This window comes from Neomonachus schauinslandi, chromosome 2 (genome assembly GCF_002201575.2).
Source record: "Neomonachus schauinslandi chromosome 2, ASM220157v2, whole genome shotgun sequence".
Lineage (NCBI taxonomy): Eukaryota > Metazoa > Chordata > Mammalia > Carnivora > Phocidae > Neomonachus > Neomonachus schauinslandi.
In genome coordinates, this window is record NC_058404.1 from 36,224,003 (window position 1) to 36,244,297 (window position 20,295).

The 20,295-nt window shown below is 36.7% G+C and overlaps 1 protein-coding gene across 1 annotated transcript in view; it reads left to right on the plus strand.

The window, feature by feature from the left end:
• The window catches only part of LOC110573135 (disintegrin and metalloproteinase domain-containing protein 5-like), a 145,658-nt gene extending 127,272 nt beyond the window's left edge, over positions 1–18,386 (plus strand). The window contains exon 16 of the mRNA XM_021681556.1: positions 18,270–18,386. Coding sequence (XP_021537231.1) covers positions 18,270–18,386 — 117 coding nt within the window. The remainder of the gene's footprint in view (positions 1–18,269) is intronic.
• The last annotated feature ends 1,909 nt before the right edge of the window (positions 18,387–20,295 follow it).

Here is a 20,295-nt window from a genome sequence, read left to right on the forward strand (position 1 = left end):
TTTTGTGCGTTTATGTGTCATTTATATATTGTTGTCGGTTAAATGTCTCCTGAAGTCCTTTTCACATTTTCTAGTTGGATTTTTTTTTATTGTCAAATTTTGAGATTTCTATACTGGATACTAGTTTTTTTGTCAGGTGTGTGGCTTGTAAATATTTTCTTTTAATCTGTAGCTTAATTTTCATTCTCTTCACATGAGCTTTCATAAACACTTCCAAGTCAACTTAAAGAACTCTTTGTCTAGTCCTAGATACCTCCAATGTTTCTGCCACGTGTTTTTCTAAACATCCTTTATTTTGAGTGAATTTTTAAATAAGGTGTGAGATTTAGGTCAGGATTTTTTTTATCTATGGATATTGTATTAGGGTTCTCCAGGGAAACAGGATCAATAATGTGTGTGTGTGTGTGTGTGTATGTATGTATGTGTATGTGTGTATTTACAGAGACAGAACGAGTGGTTTATTTCAAGGATTAGTTCATTTAACAGTGGGAGTTGGCAAGTTCAAAATCTATAAGACAATCAGGCAGTCTGGAAATTCAGGGAAGAGTTGATGTTTCAGTCTTGATTCTGAATCCTGCAGAGCAGCAGGATGGAAATTCATGTTGGTTTCTATGTTGCAGTTAGGAGAAGAATTCTTTCTTTTTTGGTAAAAGCTCATTCTTTGCTCTTAAGGCCTTCAGCTGATTGGATGGGTCCCACCCACATTATGGAGGGTAATTTGCTTTACTCAAAGTCTATTGCTTTAAATGTTAATTTCATCTAAAAAATACCTTTACATCAAAATCTGGACTGGTGTTTGACCAAACAACTGTGCATCATAGCCTAGCCAACTTGACGCATAAAATTAGCCACCACAGATGTGCAATTGCTCTATTACCATTTATGGAAAAGACTGTACTTCCTTCATTACATAGCTTTGCACTTTTGTTCAAAAACCATTGATCATACTTACATGGGTATATTTCTGGGGTTTTATGCTCTGGTTTATTGGTTTTATGTTCCTCCACCAATATCACACTTTAGCTATATAAGAAGCCTTAATATTGGGTGGAGTGATTCCTTTCATTTTATTCTTTTTGTCAAGATTGTTTTAGCTATTCTATGGCTTGTGCTTGCCCGTATAAATTTTAGAATAAGCTTATTTTTGCTTACAAGCCAGCCTTGCTGGTATTCTGATAGATCAATTTGTAGAGCATTGACCTCTGTTATGTTGAAAGTTCCAACTCATGAACATGGTATATTTCTCCATTTATTTATTTTTTAATTTATTTTTATTTCTTTTAAATTTTATTTTATTATCTTATGTTAATCACAATACATTACCTCATTAGTTTTTGATGTAGTGTTCCATGATTCATTGTGTGTAAAACCCAGTGCTCAATTCAATACATGCCCTCTTTAATACCCATTACTAGGCTAACCCATCCCTCCACCCCCTCCCCTCTAGAACCCCCAGTTTGTTTCTCAGAGTCCATTGTCTCTCATGGTTCATCTCCCCCTCCGATTCCCCCCCTTCATTTTACCCTTCCTGCTATCTTTTTCTTCTCCTCTTTTTTTAACATATACTGCATTATTTGTTTCAGAAGTACAGGTCTGTGATTCAACAGTCTCACACAATTCACAGTGCTCACCATAGCACATACCCTCCCCAATGTCTATCACCCAGCCACCCCATCCTTCCCACCCACTCCCATTCTAGCAACCCTCAGTTTGTTTCCTGAGATTAAGAAATCCTCAAATCAGTGAGATCATATGATACATGTCTTTCTCTGATTGACTTATTTCGCTCAGCATAATACACTCCATTTCCATCCATGCCATTGCAAATGGCAAGATTTCATTCCTTTTGATGGCTGCATAATATTCCATTGCATATATGGACCACATCTTCTTTATCCATTCATCTGTCATTGGACATCTTGGCTCTTTCCATAGTTTGGCTATTGTGGACACTGCTGCTATAAACATCGGTCTGCAAATACCCCTTTGGATCCCTACATTTGTATCATTGGCGTAAATACACAGTAGGGCCATTGCTGGGTCCTGTGGTAGCTCTATTTTCAACTTTTTGAGGAACCTCCATACTGTTTTCCAGAGTGGTTGCACCAGCTTGCATTCCCACCAACACTGTAGGAGGGTTCCCCTTTCTCTGCATCCCCGCCCACATCTGTCATTTCCTGACTTGTTAATTTTAGGCATTCTGACTGGTGTGAGGTGGTATCTCATTGAGGTTTTGATTTGGATTTCCCTGATGCTGAGCGATGTTGAGCACTTTTTCATGTGTCTGTTGGCCATTCGGATGTCTTCTTTGGAAAAATGTCTGTTCATGTCTTCTGCCCATTTCTTGATTGGATTAGTTGTTCTTTTGGTGTTGAGTTTGATAAGTTCTTTATAGATTTTGGATACTAGCCTTTTATCTGATATATCATTTGCAAATAACTTCTCCCATTCTGTTGGTTGTCTTTTGGTTTTGTGGACTGTTTCTTTTGCTGTGCAAAAGCTTTTTATCCTGATGAAGTCCCAATAGTTCATTTTTGCCCTTGCTTCCCTTGCCTTTGGCGATGTTTATAGGAAGGAATTGCTGTGGCTGAGGTCGAAGAGGTTGCTGCCTGTGTTCTCCTATAGGATTTTGATGAGACTCCTGTCTCACATTGAGGTCTTTCAACCATTTTGAGTCTATTTTTGTGTGTGGTGTAACGAAATGGTCTAGTTTCATTCTTCTGCATGTGGCTGTCCAATTTTCCTAACACCATTTGTTGAAGAGACTGTCTTTTTTCCATTGGACATTCTTTCCTGCTTTGTGGAAGATTAGTTGACCATAGAGTTGAGGGTCCATTTCTGGGCTCTCTATTCTGTTCCATTGATCTATGTGTCTGTTTTTGTGCCAGTACCATACTCTCTTGATGATGACAGCTTTGTAATAGAGCTGGAAGTCCAGAATTTTGATGCCGCCAGCTTTGCTTTTCTTTATCAACATTCTTCTGGCTATTCGGGGTCTTTTCTGGTTCCAGAGAAATTTTAGGATTATTTGTTCCATTGCTTTGAAAAAAGTGGATGGTATTTTGATAGGGATTGCATTAAATGTGTAGATTGCTCTAGGTAACATTGACATCTTCACAATATTTGTCCTTCCAATCCATGAGCATGGAAGGTTTTTCCATTTCTTTGTGTCTTCCTCAATTTCTTTCATGAGTATTTTATAGTTTTCTGAGTACAGATCCTTTGCCTCTTTGGTGAGATTTATTCCTAGGTATCATATGGTTTTGGGTGCAATTGTAAATGGGATCAACTCCTTAATTTCTCTTTCTTCCGTCTTGTTGTTGGTGTATAGGAATGCCACTGATTTCTGTGCATTGATTTTCTATCCTGCCACTTTACTGAATTCCTGTATGAGTTCTAGCAGTTTTGGGGTGGGGTCTTTTGGGTTTCCCACATAAAGTATCATATCATCTGCAAAGAGTGAGAGTTTGACTACTTCTTTGCTGATTTGGTTGCCTTTTATTTCTTTTTGTTGTCTGATTGCTGTGGCTAGGACTTCTAGTACTATGTTGAATAGCAGTGGTGATAGTGGACATCCCTGTGATGTTCCTGACCATAGGGGGAAAGCTCTCAGTTTTTCCCCTTTGAGAATGATATTCGCTGTGGGTTTTTCAAGATGGCTTTTATGATACTGAGGTATGTACCCTCTATCCCTATACTCTGAATAGTTTTGATCAAGAAAGGAAGCTGCACTTTGTCAAATGCCTTTTCTGCATCTACTGAGAGGATCATATGGTTTTTTTTTCTTTTATTAATTTATTGTATTACATTGATTGATTTGTGGATGTTGAACCAACCTTGCAGCCCAGGAAAAAATCCCACTTGGTCGTGGTGAATAATGCTTTTAATGAACTTTTGGATCCTATTGGCTGGTATTTTGGTGAGAAATATTGCATCCATGTTCATCAAGGATATTGGTCTGTAATTCTCCTTTTTGATGGGGTCTTTGTATGGTTTTGGGATCAAGGTAATGGTGGCTTCATAAAATGATTTGCAAGTTTTCCTTCCATTTCTAATTTTTGGTGCAGTTTCAGAAGAATAGGTGTTAATTCTTCTTGAAATGTTTGGTAGAATTCCCCTGGGAAGCCATCTGGCCCTGGGCTCTTGTTTGTTGGGAAATTTTGATTAGTGCTTCAATTTCCTTAGCAGTTATAGGTCTGTTCAGGTTTTCTATTTCTTTCTGGTTCAGTTTTGGTAGTTGATACATCTCTAGGAATGCATGCATTTCTTCCAGATTATCTAATTTGCTGGCATATAATTGCTCATAATATGTTCTTATAATTGTATTTCTTTGGTGTTGCTTGTGATCTCTCCTCTTTCATTCATGATTTTATTTATTTGGGTCATTTCTCTTTTCTTTTTGATAAGTCTGGCCAGGGGTTTATCAATCTTGTTAATTCTTTCAAAGAACCAGCTCCTAGTTTCGTTGATCTGTTCTACTGTTCTTTTGGTATTTATTTCATTGATTTCTGCTCTGATCTTTATTATTTCTCTTCTCCTGCCAGGTTTAGGCTTTATTTGCTGTTCTTTCTCCAGCTCCTTTAGGTGTAGGGTTAGGTTGTGTATTTGAGAACCTTTCTTGTTTCTTGAGAAAGGCTTGTATTGCTATATATTTTCCTCTTAGGACTGCTTTTGCTGCATCCCAAAGATTTTGAACAGTTGTGTTTTCATTTTCATTTGTTTCCATGAATTTTTTTAATTCCTCTTTAATTTCCTAGTTGACCCATTCATTCTTTAGTAGGATGCTCTTTAGCCTCCATGTACTTGAGTTCTTTCCAACTTTCCTCTTGTGATTGAGTTCTAGTTTCAAAGCATTGTGGTCTGAAAATAGGCAGGGAATGATCCCAATCTTTTGGTACTGGTTGAGACCTGATTTACGACCTAGGATGTGATCTATTCTGGAGAATGTTCCAAGAAGAATGTGTATTCTGTTGCTTTGGGATGAAATGTTCTGAATATATCTGTGAAGTCCATTTGGTCCAGTGTGTCATTTAAAGTCTTTATTTCCTTGTTGATCTTTTGTTTAGATGATCTGTCCATTTCAGTGAGGGGGGTGTTAATGTCCCCCAGTATTATTGTATTGTTGTCGATGTGTTTCTTTGCTTTTGTTATTAATTGCCTTATATAATTGGCTGCTCCCATGTTAGGGGCATAGATATTTACAATTGTTAGATCTTCTTGTTGGATAGACCCTTTAAGTAGGATATAGTGTCCTTCCTCATCTCTTATTATAGTCTTTGGTTTAAAATCTAATTTGTCTGATCTAAGGATTGCCACCCCAGCTTTCTTTTGATGTCCCTTAGCATGGTAAATTGTTTTCCACCCCCTCACTTTCAATCTGGGCATGTCTTTGGATCTAAAATGAGTCTTTTGCAGACAGCCTATCAATGGGTCTTTTTTTTTTTATCCAATCTGATAGCCTGTGTCTTTTGATTGGGGCATTTAGCCCATTTACATTCAGGGTAACTATTGAAAGATATGAATTTAGTGCCATTGTATTGCCTGTAAGGTGACTGTTACTGTATACTGTCTGTGTTCCTTTCTGGTCTATGTTGCTTTTAGGCTCTCTTTGCTTAGAGGACACCTTTCAGTATTTCTTGTAAGGCCGGTTTCGTGTTTGCAAATACCCTTAGTTTTTGTTTGTCCTGGAAGCTTTTTATCTCTCCTTCTATTTTCAGTGACAGCCTAGCTGGATATAGTATTCTTGGCTGCATATTTTTCTCATTTAGTGCTCTTAAGATATCATGCCAGTTCTTTCTGGCCTGCCAGGTCTCTGTGGATAGGTCTGTTGCCAATCTAATGTTTCTACCATTGTAAGTTGCAGATCTCTTGTCCCGAGCTGTTTTCAGGATTTTCTCTTTGTCTCTGAGACTCGTAAGTTTTACTATTAGATGTCAGGGTGTTGACCTATTTTTATTGATTTTGAGGGGGGTTCTCTGTGCCTCCTGGATTTTGATGTCTGTTTCCTTCCCCAAATTAGGGAAGTTTTCTGCTATAATTTTCTCCAACATACCTTCTGCCCCTCTCTCTCTTTCTTCTTCTGGGATCCCAATTATTCTAATATTGTTTTGTCTTATGGTATCACTTATCTCTCGAATCTGCCCTCGTGATCCAGTAGTTGTTTATCTCTTTTTCTCAGCTTCTTTATTTTCCATCATTTGGTCTTCTATATCACTAATTCTCTCTTTGCCTCATTTATCCTAGCAGTTAGAGCCTCCATTTTTGATTGCACCTCATTAATAACCTTTTTGATTTCGACTTTGTTAGATTTTAGTTTCTTTATTTCTCCAGAAAGGGTTTCTCTAGTATCTTCCATGCTTTTTTCAAGCCCAGCTAGTATTTTTATAATCGTCATTCTGAACTCTAGTTCCGACATCTTACCAATGTCTGTATTGATTAGAATATGATCAAGTATGATCAGGCTGGTGCATAGATCAGTTCCACACACTAGACTTTGGGCATATTTTCATCTGTTAGAAGAAAGTGCCTCCCAAAATTTTAAAGAAAGAAAAACTTATATAGGTACAAAAATAAGGATAAATATGATGAAGTGATGGATATGACTGTAATGATGAAAATTATAAAATATTTTATAAAAGGAATTGATAAAATAAGAAGTTGGTTGCAAAAAGAAAGAAGGGGATTTAAAAAAAAAAAGAAGGAGAGAATGTGAACCAGCAGGAGACTAGAACAAAGCCATACACTAGAGATTTAGGGTATATTTTGGTCTGTTAGAAGAAACTGTATCCCAAAATTTTAAAGAGAGAACAACTTATATATATATATATCAAAAATAAGGTTAAGTACTCTGAAGGGATAGAATATGACTCTAAAAATGAAAAATAAAAACATTTTTTTTAAAAAGGAATCAATAGGATGTTGGTTGAAAAAGGGAAAAAGAAAAATTCAAAAAAAAAAGAAAAAGAAAAAGAAAGAAAATTAAAAATATTAAAAAAATTAACTTTGAAAGACTAAAGAATCATGGGAAAAAAGCCATGATTTCTATGTGCAGTATTCCCCTAGTGCTGGAGTTCTGCTGTTCTCATTGATCAGTAAACTTGGTCTTGGCTGGCTGTTCTTGCTGATCTTCTGGGGGAGGGGTCTGTTGCTGTGGTTTTCAAATGTCTTTGCCGGAGGCAGAATTGCATCACCCTTGCTGGGTCTGGCTAAGTAATCTGCTTGGGTTTGCTCTCCGTTGCTTTTGTTCCCTGCAAGCTTTCCATACAGCTTTGGAGGATGGGAGTGTAAATGGCAGCCTCCCAATCTCTGCCCCAGAGGAGCCGAGAACTCAGGACCCCACTCCTCAGTGAGCCCCCAGAGAAAAGCAGTCAATCACTCCTGTCTCCGTGGTCTCTGGCTGCACTCTGTGTTCACCCAGCCAGTGACCAAGAGTTTCTATCTGGCACACAACCCCGTCTGGAGTCTCCAAACCCAGCAGAGTCCTGTGGTGTGTACCCGCGCTGCTCCTCCTGGGGGAGAAGGGGAGTCTCCCCGGATCTGCTGCTTGTTGGGTCCCTGCTGGAAAAGCAGTGGCCCAACTGTGCCACGGATCACAGTTTATGGCAACCCCGAGCTGAGAGCCCACTCCTCAGCTCCGTCTGTGCAGCTGGCTTCCCCGTTCCCATACCTGGGAGCTCTCTGCACTCAGGCGCCCCTGGTCTTTCTGTGACCCCGAGGGTCCTGAGACCACACTGTCCCGCGAGGTTTTCACCCCCGGCTTAGCCACTGGAGTGGCTCAGCAGAGCTAACTTCTAAAAGTTTGGATTTTGTGCTCCAAGGCTCTATCACTTGATGGTAGTGGCTGATGGTCGCCCCCTCCCCCACAGTCTATCTTCCCGAATATTGCCTCGGATTCACTTCTCTGCACGTCCTACCTTCCAGAAAGTGCTCGCTTTTTTGTTCAGAGAGTTGCTGCTATTCTTTTCTTTGATGTCCTGTTGAGTTCATAGGTGTTCAGAATGGTTGTGATCTGTATCTAGCTGAATTCCTGGGACCAGATGAAATTTAGGTCTCCTACTCCTCCTCCATCTTGCTCCTCCTCCTCCATATTTCTCCATTTAGTAAAGCCTTTTTTGATTACTTCCATCATCATTTTCTGATCTTCATAAAACCAATTCTATGCGTGATTTTAGTGTGTACGTATGTTTTTCATTTTCTTTTGATTGATTCTTAATCATTAAAAATTTTTTTTATTTGATATAGTTGACACACAATGTTACATTAATTTCAGGTGTACAACTTAGGGATTCAACTTCTCTATATGTTCTGCTATGTTCACCACAAGTTCAGCTATCATTTGTCACCATACAATATTACAATACCACTGACTATATTCCCTGTCCTGTGCTTTTTATTCCATGACTTACCAATTTCATAACTAGAAGACTGTATCTCTCACTCTCTTTCACTTATTTTGCTCATCCTCCCTCTTCCCTTGTCAACCATCACTTTGTTTTCTGTATTTATAGATTTGATTTTGGTTTTTGTTTGCTTATTCATTTGTTTTTTAGATTTCACAAATGAATGAAATCATATGGCATTTGTCTTTCTCAGTCTGACTTCTTTCACTTAGAATAATACCTTCTAACTCCATCCAAGTTACACAAATGACAAGATCTCATCCCTTTTTGTGGCTGTGTAATATCAAGGCAGCATAGTACTGACACAAAAATGGACTTCTTCTGTTGGGTTGGAGCAGAGGGGAGATGGGGAGAAGCACAAGATACTCTGCTGCTGTGTTGTTCTTTCAGTTCAGGTCTCAAACCAGCTCACCCTTTTTCTCACGACCACTGTGTTCTTCTGGTTGTCTCTCAGTCATTTATTATTTTATAATGTTTTATAATTGTGCTTAACATGGACACAGAGAAATAGGTCTATGTTATCTTGTCTCGACTCAAAGTCATAATGAATTGTTATTTGATTATCATGCCATTTTTTTGTATTTCCTATAAATTCTGCTTTATGATTTTTTGGTCCTAAGTTGTTCATTTCTTGTGTGTGCATGACTTCCTGACACCACAGAAATACAAGGGACTACAAGAGAATATTATGAAAAATTATATGCCAATGAACTGGACAACCTAGAAGAAAGGAACGAATTCTTGAATATATATCAACTACCAAAGTTGAACCAGAAAGCCCAGTGCCATGGTACTGGTACAAAAATAGACACCAGAAACAGCAAATTTGAACAACCTGATTACCAGCAATGAAATTGAATCAGTAGTCAAAAAAACTCCCAAAAAACAAAAGCCCAAGACCAGATGGCTTTACAGGTGAATTCTACCAAACATTTAAAGAAGGTTTAATACCTATACTTTCCAAATTTTACAAAAGATAGAAGTGGAAGGAAAGCTTCCAAATTTATTCTATGAGGCCAGCATTATGCTGAGTCCAAAACCAGATAAAGACACTCCTGAACATAGGTGCAAAAAGTCCTGAACAAAATGTTAGCAAACCAAATTAAACAATATATTAAAAAAATCATTCACCATGATCAAGTTGGACTTATTGCTGGGTTGCAAGGGTGGTTCAACATTTGCAAATCAATCAACATGATATATCACATCAATAAGAGAAAGGATAAAAACCATAGGTCATTTCAATAGATTCAGAAAAAGCATTTGATGAAGTACAACATTCATTCATGATAAAAACCCTCCACAAAGTGGGTTTAGAGGGAACATGACAACATAATAAAGGCCACATCTGAATAATCCACAGCTAATATAATATCATCTTCAATGGGGAAAAACAGAGCTTTTCCTCTATGGTCAGGAAAAAAACAAGAATGTCCTTTCTCACCACTTTTATTCAACATAGTCCTGGAAGTCCTAGCCATAGCAATCAGACAAGAGAAAGGAATTGAAAGGCATCTAAATTGGTAAGGAACAAGCAAAACTTTCACTATTTGCAGATGACATACTATATACAGAAATCCCTAAAGACCAAAAAATTACTAGAACTGATAAATGAATTCAGTATGGTCACAGTATACAAAATCACTGTACAGAAGTCTGTTACATTTCTAAACACTAATAATCAAGCAGTAGAAAAAAATTAAAACAATTCCATTTACATATGCACCAAAAATAATAAAATACTTAGGAATAAACTTAACCAGAGGTGAAAGACCTGTACTCTGAAAACTATAAAATACTGATGAAAGAAATTGAAGATTATACAAAGAAATGGAAAGACATTACATGCTCATGGATTAGAAGAACAAATATTGTTAATATATCTGTACTACCATAAGCAATTTAAAGATTTAACACAATCCCTATCAAAACAGCATTTTTTTTTTTTACAGAACTAGAAAAAAACAGTCCTAAAATTTGTACAGAACCACAAAAGACCCCAAATAGCCAAAACAATCTTGAAAAGGAACAAAACTAGAGGCATCATAATTCCAGACTATAAGTTATATTACAAAGCTGTAGTGATCAAGACAGCATGGTACTGGCACAAAAATTGACACCTAGATCAATGGAACAGTATAGAAGCCCAGAAATAACCCAAAATTATAGGGTAATCTTCAACAAAGGAGGAAAGAATATGCAATGGGAAAAAGACAGTCTGTTTAACAAAAGGTCTTGGGAAAACTGGACCGCTACATGCTAAAGAATGAAACTGGACCACTTTCTTACACCATGCAAAAAATTAACACAAAATGGATTAAGGACCCAAATGTGAGATGTGAGACAGGAAAGCATTAAAATCCTAAAGGGGAGAACAGGCAGTGATTTCTTTGACATTGGCCATAGCAACTTCTTTCTAGATATGTCTCCTGAGACATGGGAAACAAAAGCAAAAGTAAACTGTTGGGACTACATCAAAATAAAAAGGTTCTGCACAGTGAAGGAAACAACCAACTAAACTATAAGACACCCTACAGAATGGGAGAAGATATTTGCAAATGACATATTTGATAAAAGATTAGTACCCAAAATATATAAAGTATTTATACAACTCAACACCTAAAAAACAATAATCCAATTAAAAATGGGCAGAAGGCATAAACAGAAATTTCTCCAAAGAAGACATCCAGATGGCCAACAGATACATAAGAAGATGCTCAACATCAGAGATCATCAGGGAAATGCAAATCAAAACCACAATGAGATATCACCTCACACCTGTCAGAATGGCTAAAATCAAAAATTCAAAAACAAGTGTTCCAGAGGATGTGGAGGAAGAGGAACCCTTGTGCACTTTTGGTGGGAATGCAAACTGGTGCTGCCACTCTGGAGAACAGTATGGAGTTCCTCAAGAAGTTAAAAATAGAACTATCTTATGATCTCATAATCACAGTACTGTGTATTTACCCAAAGAACAGAAAAATATGAATTCAAAGGGATACATGTGCCCTGATGTTTATAGCAGCATTATCAACAATAGCCAAACTATGGAAAGAGCCCAAATGTCCATCAACTGATGAATGGATAAAAAAGATGTGGTAGCTATATAAAGTGGAATATTATTCAGCCATCAAAAAGAATGAAATCTTGCCTTTTGCAATGACATGGATGGAGCTATAGTGTATTATGCTAAGTGAAATAAGTCAGTCATAGAAAGACAAATACTGTATGATTTCACTCATATGTGGAATTTAAGAAGCAAAACAGATGAACATATGGGGGGGGGAGTAAAGAAAAAAGGGAGAGGGAAACAAACTATAAGAGACTCTTAGAGAACAAACTGAGGGTTGATGGATGGAGATGGGTGGGGATTGGTTAGATGGGTGATGGGTAGTAGGAGGGCACTTTTTGTTTGTTTGTTTAAGGATTTATTTATTTGAGAGAGAGACTTTACACATGAGTGTGGAGGGGAGGGGAGCAGGGCAGAGGGAGAAGGCGAGAAATCCTCAAGCAGACTCCCTGCTGAGCATGGAGCCTGAGGCAGGACTTGACCCCAGGACCTTGAGATCATGACCTGAGCCGAAATAAAGAGTGGGACATTTAACCGACTGAGCCACTCAGGCTCCCCCATAGGAGGGCACTTATGATGAGCACTGGGTGTTGTATGTAAGTGATGAATCACTGAATTCTACTCCTGAAACCAATATTGCACTGTATGTTAACTAACTATAATTTAAATAAAAATTTGAAAAGAAAAAATAAGAACACATATTAACACATAATATAACAAAATAATTTTTAGATTAGAAAGTTCTGACATTTATTAAATTAATTATATCTAATGACAGCTTAATATTCTAATTAATCCTATGAACTATTAATTCCAAGAGATACAATGGAAAGTTAAATTAACGTATTTTTAAACTTTTTATTTTACTGTATTGTATTTTTTAATTCAAGTATAGTTAACATACAGTGTTACATTTGTTTCAGGTGTACATTTCCCCATTTCCCCAACTCACCTCTGGCATCAACAGTTTGTTCTCTGTATTTAAGAGCCTGTTTTTTTGTTTGTCTTTTTTTCCTTTGTTTTGTTTCTTAAATTCCACATGAGTGAAAGCATATATTTTTCTTTTTCTGACATCCCTTTTTTGAGAGAAATTAACAAGTTGTGCTTGCTAAATTCAAATTTATTTCTATATGATACATTTTGATGATAGTCCATAAAAATAACCAAGGTTTCTATCACATCTTGCTCATCTGTAAGCACATGGAATACAAATATGATCTGAGGTCTCTCTCCCCTTGAATTCTAAAGGATATTGGTTCAAATCTCTTTTTTCCAGGGTCCTGGTCCTCTTCTTTTTGCATACCTGGTTGTTACTATGATCCAAAGACAAAATTCACTTAAAAAATAAAACCCTTTCACAAAATATTGAATTTACTGAACTTTTTTTCAATAATTAGGAAAGGGCACAAAAATTAATGCCGTAAAGTAGAACAGTGTAAATTCACACATTAAATACCCATTTTCTTTTTAAAATTTTTTATTGTTATGTTAATCACCATACGTTACATCATTAGTTTTTGATGCAGTGTTCCACAATTCATTGTTTGTGTATAACACCCAGTGCTCCATGCAGAACGTGCCCTCTTTAATACCCATCACCAGGCTAACCCATCCTCCCACCTCCCTCCCCTCTAGAACCCTCAGTTTGTTTTTCAGAGTCCATTGTCTCTCCTGGTTCGTCTCCCCCTCCGATTTCCCCCCTTCATTCTTCCCCTCCTGCTCTCTTCTTCTTTTTTTTTTTTCTTAACATATATTGCATTATTTGTTTCAGAGGTACAGATCTGTGATTCAACAGTCTTGCATGATTCACAGTGCTCACCATAGCACATATCCTCCCCAATGTCTATCACCCAGCTGCCCCATCCCTCCCACCCCCCACCACTCCAGCAACCCTCAGTTTGTTTCCTGAGATTAAGAATTCTTCATATCAGTGAGATCATATGATACATGTCTTTCTCTGATTGACTTATTTCGCTCAGCATAATACCCTCCAGTTCCATCCACGTCATTGCAAATGGCAAGATCTCATTCTTTTCAATGGCTGCATAATATTCCATTGTATATCTATACAACATCTTCTTTATCCATTCATCTGTCAATGGACATCTTGGCTCTTTCCACAGTTTGGCTATTGTGGACATTGCTGCTATAAACATCAGGGTGCACGTACCCCTTCAGATCCCTACATTAGTATCATTGGGGTAAATACCCAGTAGTGCAATTGCTGGATCATATGGTACCTCTATTTTCAACTCTTTAAGGAACCTCCATACTGTTTTCCAGAGTGGTTGCACCAGCTTGCATTCCCACCAACAGTGTAGGAGGGTTCCCCTTTCTCCGCATCCCCGCCAACATCTATCGTTTCCTGACTTGTTTATTTTAGGCATTCTGACTGGAGTGAAGTGGTATCTCATTGAGGTTTTGATTTGGATTTCCCTGATGCCAAGCGATGTTGAGCACTTTTTCATGTGTCTGTTGGCCATTTGGATGTCTTCTTTGGAAAAATGTCTGTTCACATCATCTGCCCATTTCTTGATTGGATCATTTGTTCTTTGGGTGTTGAGTTTCATAAGTTCTTTATAGATTTTGGATACTAGCCCTTTATCTGATATGTCATTTGCAAATATCTTCTCCCATTCTGTTGGTTGTCTTTTGGTTTTGTGGACTGTTTCTTTTGCTGTGCAAAGGCTTTTTATCTTGATGAAGTCCCAATAGTTCATTTTTGCCCTTCTTCCCTTGCCTTTGGCGATGTTTCTAGGAAGAAATTGCTGTGGCTGAGGTCGAAGAGGTTGCTGCCTGTGTTCTCCTTTAGGATTTTGATGGACTCCTGTCTCACATTGAGGTCTTTCAACCATTTTGAGTCTATTTTTGTAAGGAAATGGTCTAGTTTCATTCTTCTGCATGTGGCTGTCCAATTTTCCCAATACCATTTGTTGAAGAGACTGTCTTTGTTCCATTGGACATTCTTTCCTGCTTTGTGGAAGATTAGTTGACCATAGAGTTGAGGGTCCATTTCTGGGCTCTCTATTCTGTTCCATTGATCTATGTGTCTGTTTTTGTGCCAGTACCATACTCTCTTGATGATGACAGCTTTGTAATAGAGCTGGAAGTCCAGAATTGTGATGCCGCCAGCTTTGCTTTTCTTTTTCAACATTCTTCTGGCTATTCAGGGTCTTTTCTGGTTCCAGAGAAATTTTAGGATTATTTGTTCCATTTCTTTGAAAAGTGGATGGTATTTTGATGGGGATTGCATTGAATGTGTAGATTGCTCTAGGTAACATTGACATCTTCACAATATTTGTTCTTCCAATCCATGAGCATGGAACGTTTTTCCATTTCTTGTGTCTTCCTCAATTTCTGTCATGAGTATTTTATAGTTTTCTGAGTACAGATCCTTTGCCTCTTTGGTGAGATTTATTCCTAGGTATCTTATGGTTTTGGGTGCATTTGTAAATGGGATCGACTCCTTAATTTCTCTTTCTTCTGTCTTGTGGTTGGTGTATAGGAATGCCACTGATTTCTGTGCATTGATTTTCTATCCTGCCACTTTACTGAATTCCTGTATGAGTTCTAGCAGTTTTGGGGTGGAGTCTTTTGGGTTTTCCACCTAAAGTATCATATCATCTGCAAAGAGTGAGAGTTTGACTTCTTCTTTGCAGATTCGGATGCCTTTGATTTCTTTTTGTTGTCTGATTGCTGTGGCTAGGACTTCTAATACTATGTTGAATAGCAGTGGTAATAGTGGACATCCCTTCTGTGTTCCTGACCTTAGGGGGAAAGCTCTCAGTTTTTCCCCATTGAGAATGATATTTGCTGTGGGTTTTTCATAAATGGCTTTTATGATATTGAGGTATGTACCCTCTATGGCTATACTCTGAAGAGTTTTGATCAAGAAAGGATGCTGTACTTTGTCAAATGCTTTTTCTGCATCTATTGAGATTCTTGTTCTTTCTTTTGTTAATGTATTGTATCACGTTGATTGATTTGTGGATGTTGAACCAACCTTGCAGCCCAGGGAAAAATCCCACTTGGTCGTTGTGAATAATCTTTTAATGTACGGTTGGGTCCTATTGGCTAGTATTTTGGTGAGAATTTTTGCATTCCATGTTCATCAAGGATATTGGTCTGTAATTCTCCTTTTGATGGGGTCTTTGTGTGGTTTTTGGATCAACGTAATCGTGGCCTCATAAAACGAGTTTGGAAGTTTTCCTTCCATTTCTATCTTTTGGAACATTTTCAGAAGAATAGGTATGAATTCTTCTTTAAATGTTTGGTAGAATTCCCCTGGGAAGCCTTCTGGTCCTGAGCTTTTGTTTGTTGGGAGATTGTTGATTCCTGCTTCAATTTCCTTAGCAGTTATAGGTCTGTTCAGGTTTTCTATTTCTTCCTGGTTCAGTTTTGGTAGTTGGTACATCTCTCGGAATGCATCCATTTCTTCCAGGTTATCTAATTTGCTGGCATAGAGTTGCTCATAATGTGTTCTTATAATTGTTTGTATTTCTTTGGTGTTGGTTGTGATCTCTCCTCTTTCATTCATGATTTTGTGGATTTGGGTCATTTCTCTTTTCTTTTTGATAAGTCTGGCCAGGGGTTTATCAATCTTGTTAATTCTTTCAAAGAACCAGCTCCTAGTTTCGTTGATCTGTTCTACTGTTCTTTTGGTTTCTATTTCATTGTTTTCTGCTCTGATCTTTATTTAATTTTTCTTCTCCTGCTGGGTTTAGGCTTTATTTGCTGTTCTTTCTCCAGCTCCTTTAGGTGTAGGGTTAGGTTGTGTATTTGAGAACCTTCCTTGTTTCTTGAGAAAGGCTTGTATTGCTATATATTTTCCTCTTAGGACTGCCTTTGCTGTATCCCAAAGATTTTGAACAGTTGTGTTTTCATTTTCAATTGTTTCCATGATTTTTTTAATTCCTCTTTAATTTCCTAGTTGACCCATTCATTCTTTAGTACGATGCTCTTTAACCTCCATGTACTTGAGTTCTTTCCAACTTTCCTCTTGTGATTGAGTTCGAGTTTCAAAGCATTGTGGTCCAAAAATATGCAGGGAATGATCCCAATCTTTTGGTACCGGTTGAGACCTGATATGTGACTAGGATGTGATCTATTCTGGAGAATGTTCCATGGGCACTAGAGAAGAATGTGTATTCTGTTGCTTTGGGATGGAATGTTCTGAATATATCTGTCAAGTCCATTTGGTCCAGTAATAAACACTCATTTTCTTTGGAGACCTTTTAGCCACCTCATTGTTGGGAGTCTCTCATTGCCCTATTACCTCATATAATTATCTGTTATCCTTGCTGTTCTCTTTCTCGTAATTTTTTTCTCAAGGAATGGTGAACTATCTGTTCTACTCATACCCATGATTTTAAGAACCCAGCCTCCCACCTCATGGTTCTCAACCTTAGTTGCTCCAATAATCATGTGGACCCCATACCTAGAGATTTTGATAGAGATGTCTCAGGTGGAGCCTGGGCGTAAGTATTTTTTAAATGCTTCTTGGATTGTTCTTGAACTCAGGCATTAGTCAAATTATTTTTCCAAATACTTTCCTTTGTAAGTGGACTTCTAGTGCTAGATGGTGAGAAAATAAAACTTCTAACTTCTCACATATGGTTCCATCTTTAAAATCTGAAGTCACGTAGCTTATTTCACATTTATTTCAATGTTTCAGTTATTACCATATTTTATTTTTTATATTTTTATGTCAGTTCTTGATAATATGAATTCTGAAACTTTCTTGAATTTTTCTTATGTATTATCCATGAATACAATCTGATTGTGTGACTATTCTTCACTTCCTTTTGCTTTTAGTATTGCCTCAGATTTGTGTGTGTAGAAGTTCAATACCAGATAACAAATGAAGAGTGCAATTCTACTTATTGCAATAGCCATGGAGTAAGTAATTTCAATTTTCCTTTTAGCAAGATGCTTTGAAGAATGCTGTAAAACAGTTTGGAGATTTAAAAAAAATCATTAAAATGATTTTCATGCTGCTTGGTGTCATTTAATAGTCTATAATTTATAACTTCTATCTTATTTTCTTAAGAAATCTTGCCAAGGGCACCTGGGTGGCTCAGTTGGTTAAGTGACTGCCTTTGGCTCAGGTCATGATCCTGGAGTCCTGGATCAAGTCCTGCATTGGGCTCCCTGTTCATCGGGGAGTCTGCTTCTCCCTCTGACCCTACCCCCTCTTGTACTCTCTCTCTCACTCTCTCTCTCTCTCAAAAAAAAAAAAAAATAAAATCTTAAAAAAAAAGAAATCTTGCCAAACTATTTATTAGAGAAGATAGAAACATTTAAGGTGATTCTGGATGTATAAAGTGTTTGGTAAATAAAAGGGGTGGATGTGGTATATGCACCATGTATTATTATATAATCAAAATGATCTTATTTTCACAGAAAGAAGGTAGAAACTGGTAAACAAAGGTCATTAGAATTTTCTTTCTAGTCTTGCTTGTTAATTTAGAGTATGGGCTGTTCTGTGAAACTAGCAACTAAATGATAGTGGCAAGTTACTGGTAATTGCCAGTATTTGGGTCTGGCCATGGAAAGAGTTGAAGAATTTTTTAAAAAATTGCTTTGTCAGCAGAAGCTAAATATGCTTTCTAAAGTATGGACAATTCCAAGAGAAAATTTGTGAAAATTTATTGAGTTTGTCTATTTACATTAAATTCTCTGGAATGAATAAATTCTCTGAAATAAATTTCTCCATTGAATAAGTATAGAATATTCATTGCTCTCTATTGAAAACCATCTTTGTTCTAAAAAAAAATTGTTCTATTTTCTGATTACTGCAGGTTTGCAACAATTTAAATCACTGCCATTGTGAAAAGGGGTTTGACCCTCCTACATGCGTGAAGAAGAAGGGAGAATTTGGAAGTATAGATGATGGGCACAAGTCTCCATCTGGTTAGTCTTTCAAATTTCATGAATCAAAGACAACATGTAAGAGAAAAATTAAGTGTAGGTTCCAAGCTAGGTTACAAAGCAACTGATACCAACAAACATGTTTTTGTTTTATTTGTAAGATTTTTGAAGATCTAAGACAGTACAAGTTCGTTCTGTACTTTTTATATCAACATTGACGTGGTCTACTAACAAAAAAGTGTACCCAGTGTTAGGCAACATAAAAGTAAAAATTCCAGTGCATAAAATTGACTAGTTAATTTAGATTGTTCACTTTGGATTTTCTCATACATTTCTGGTTTAAAATAGTGTTTGTTAGTAGTCATTGTTATATTAATGCCACCAGATTCTTTGAAGCTATCTTTTATTCCTTTTTGCTGCATTGTAAGGACTTCAGTCCAATCTTTTGAAGTATCCTCTCTAGAATCTCTCTGCTCGGGTTCCTGAGTATTATTTGGAGATTAAGCAGTCCTGGATAGGACTGAGGATACGTGTGTGTGTGGGGGGATATTCCCTGGTTTTAGAAGATATTGGAGCCCACCTAGAATAACCTGGGAGCAGAGGCTGTCCACCCTCACCCCCTTTCCTTTTGGGGCAATTAAATACTGAAGCTCCTTGGCAGATTTACTTGAACCTTGGTTAATAGGGGGAAGGCATACCTAGGGTGACCAACTTTTTACAGAGTTAACCACAGCCATATTAGATTGTATATCAGACCAAAAAAAAAGGGGGGGAATAATAGTTTAACATGTAACATAATTATGCACATATATTATTTTCACATAAATATGTGTAAAATAGATATTTATTTAAAATTACATATTCTGTATTATTGATTTTTTGTTACATAAATGCTATTATTTAAGCAAAACAACAATAGAGCTAGTTACTAGAGTCAATTGATAGTAGTTTATAGTACAACCAATTAAGCAAATAATATATATGAGCAAAATGTAACAATATTTTATAATGACAATATTATATAATATAGCCTTTGAAATAGCAATTGATATTTACCTCTTTTTAAAAAGTCTTTACTGGATATTTAAATTTTGCAGGCTTATTGTATAATATTAAGATTCATAAATGTAAGAATTTTCAAAAGGGGAATATAAATAAGAAAAATTAAAAGTTTGCCCTATACTTAATAAAAAATAATAATGACAGGATTCTTTCTTTCTTTTCTTTTCCTTTTTTTTAAACTAATGAATCACTGAACACTACATCAAAAACTAATGATGTACTATATGTTGGTTAATTGAACTTAATTTAAAAAAAAATAAAAGGATTCTTTCTGTTCTATGATATGGTAAGATATATTTTTGGCTCCTTCTTTTTCATTTTCCAGTTATATTTCTCTGTATTGCTTGCAACCTTTCAGGCATCCTTCCTTTAACCAGCAGCAAAATGGAATAGAGCCAGATGTACAATTGCTTTTGACTTGAAGCTCTGCTTTATCAAGTCACATTTACTGAATTCAGGTGTCAGTGCATTGTGATGGCATCAGCAAAGATCTTCCACAAAAGCATTTGAACATGACTTACTTGGTATTTTTTTTTTTTTTTACTAGACACAGCAGATTTTTAGACTTGTAGAAATTATTTTGCAGCTCTCCAAAAACATTCATTAGCTTTGTTTCTGTAGGTGTCTTCTGATAGAACAGGTACCTATCAGTCAGTTCCTTTGCATATTTAATTCATCATATAGGCTGCCCATTTCAAAAATGTTCATAATTTTTAAGCACTCTAAAGCACGTTGGATGTCAGAAGTTAAATCTCTTTTTCTTAGGGAACATGGTTGAAAGCATAGAGGTAATTTGCATTTGTGAAATCTAAGTTGAATTACAAATAAATTACGATTTTAATAAAGGTACTGAAAAGGTCCTGTTTCACTGCTTGCTTTTTTCTTTTCTTTTTT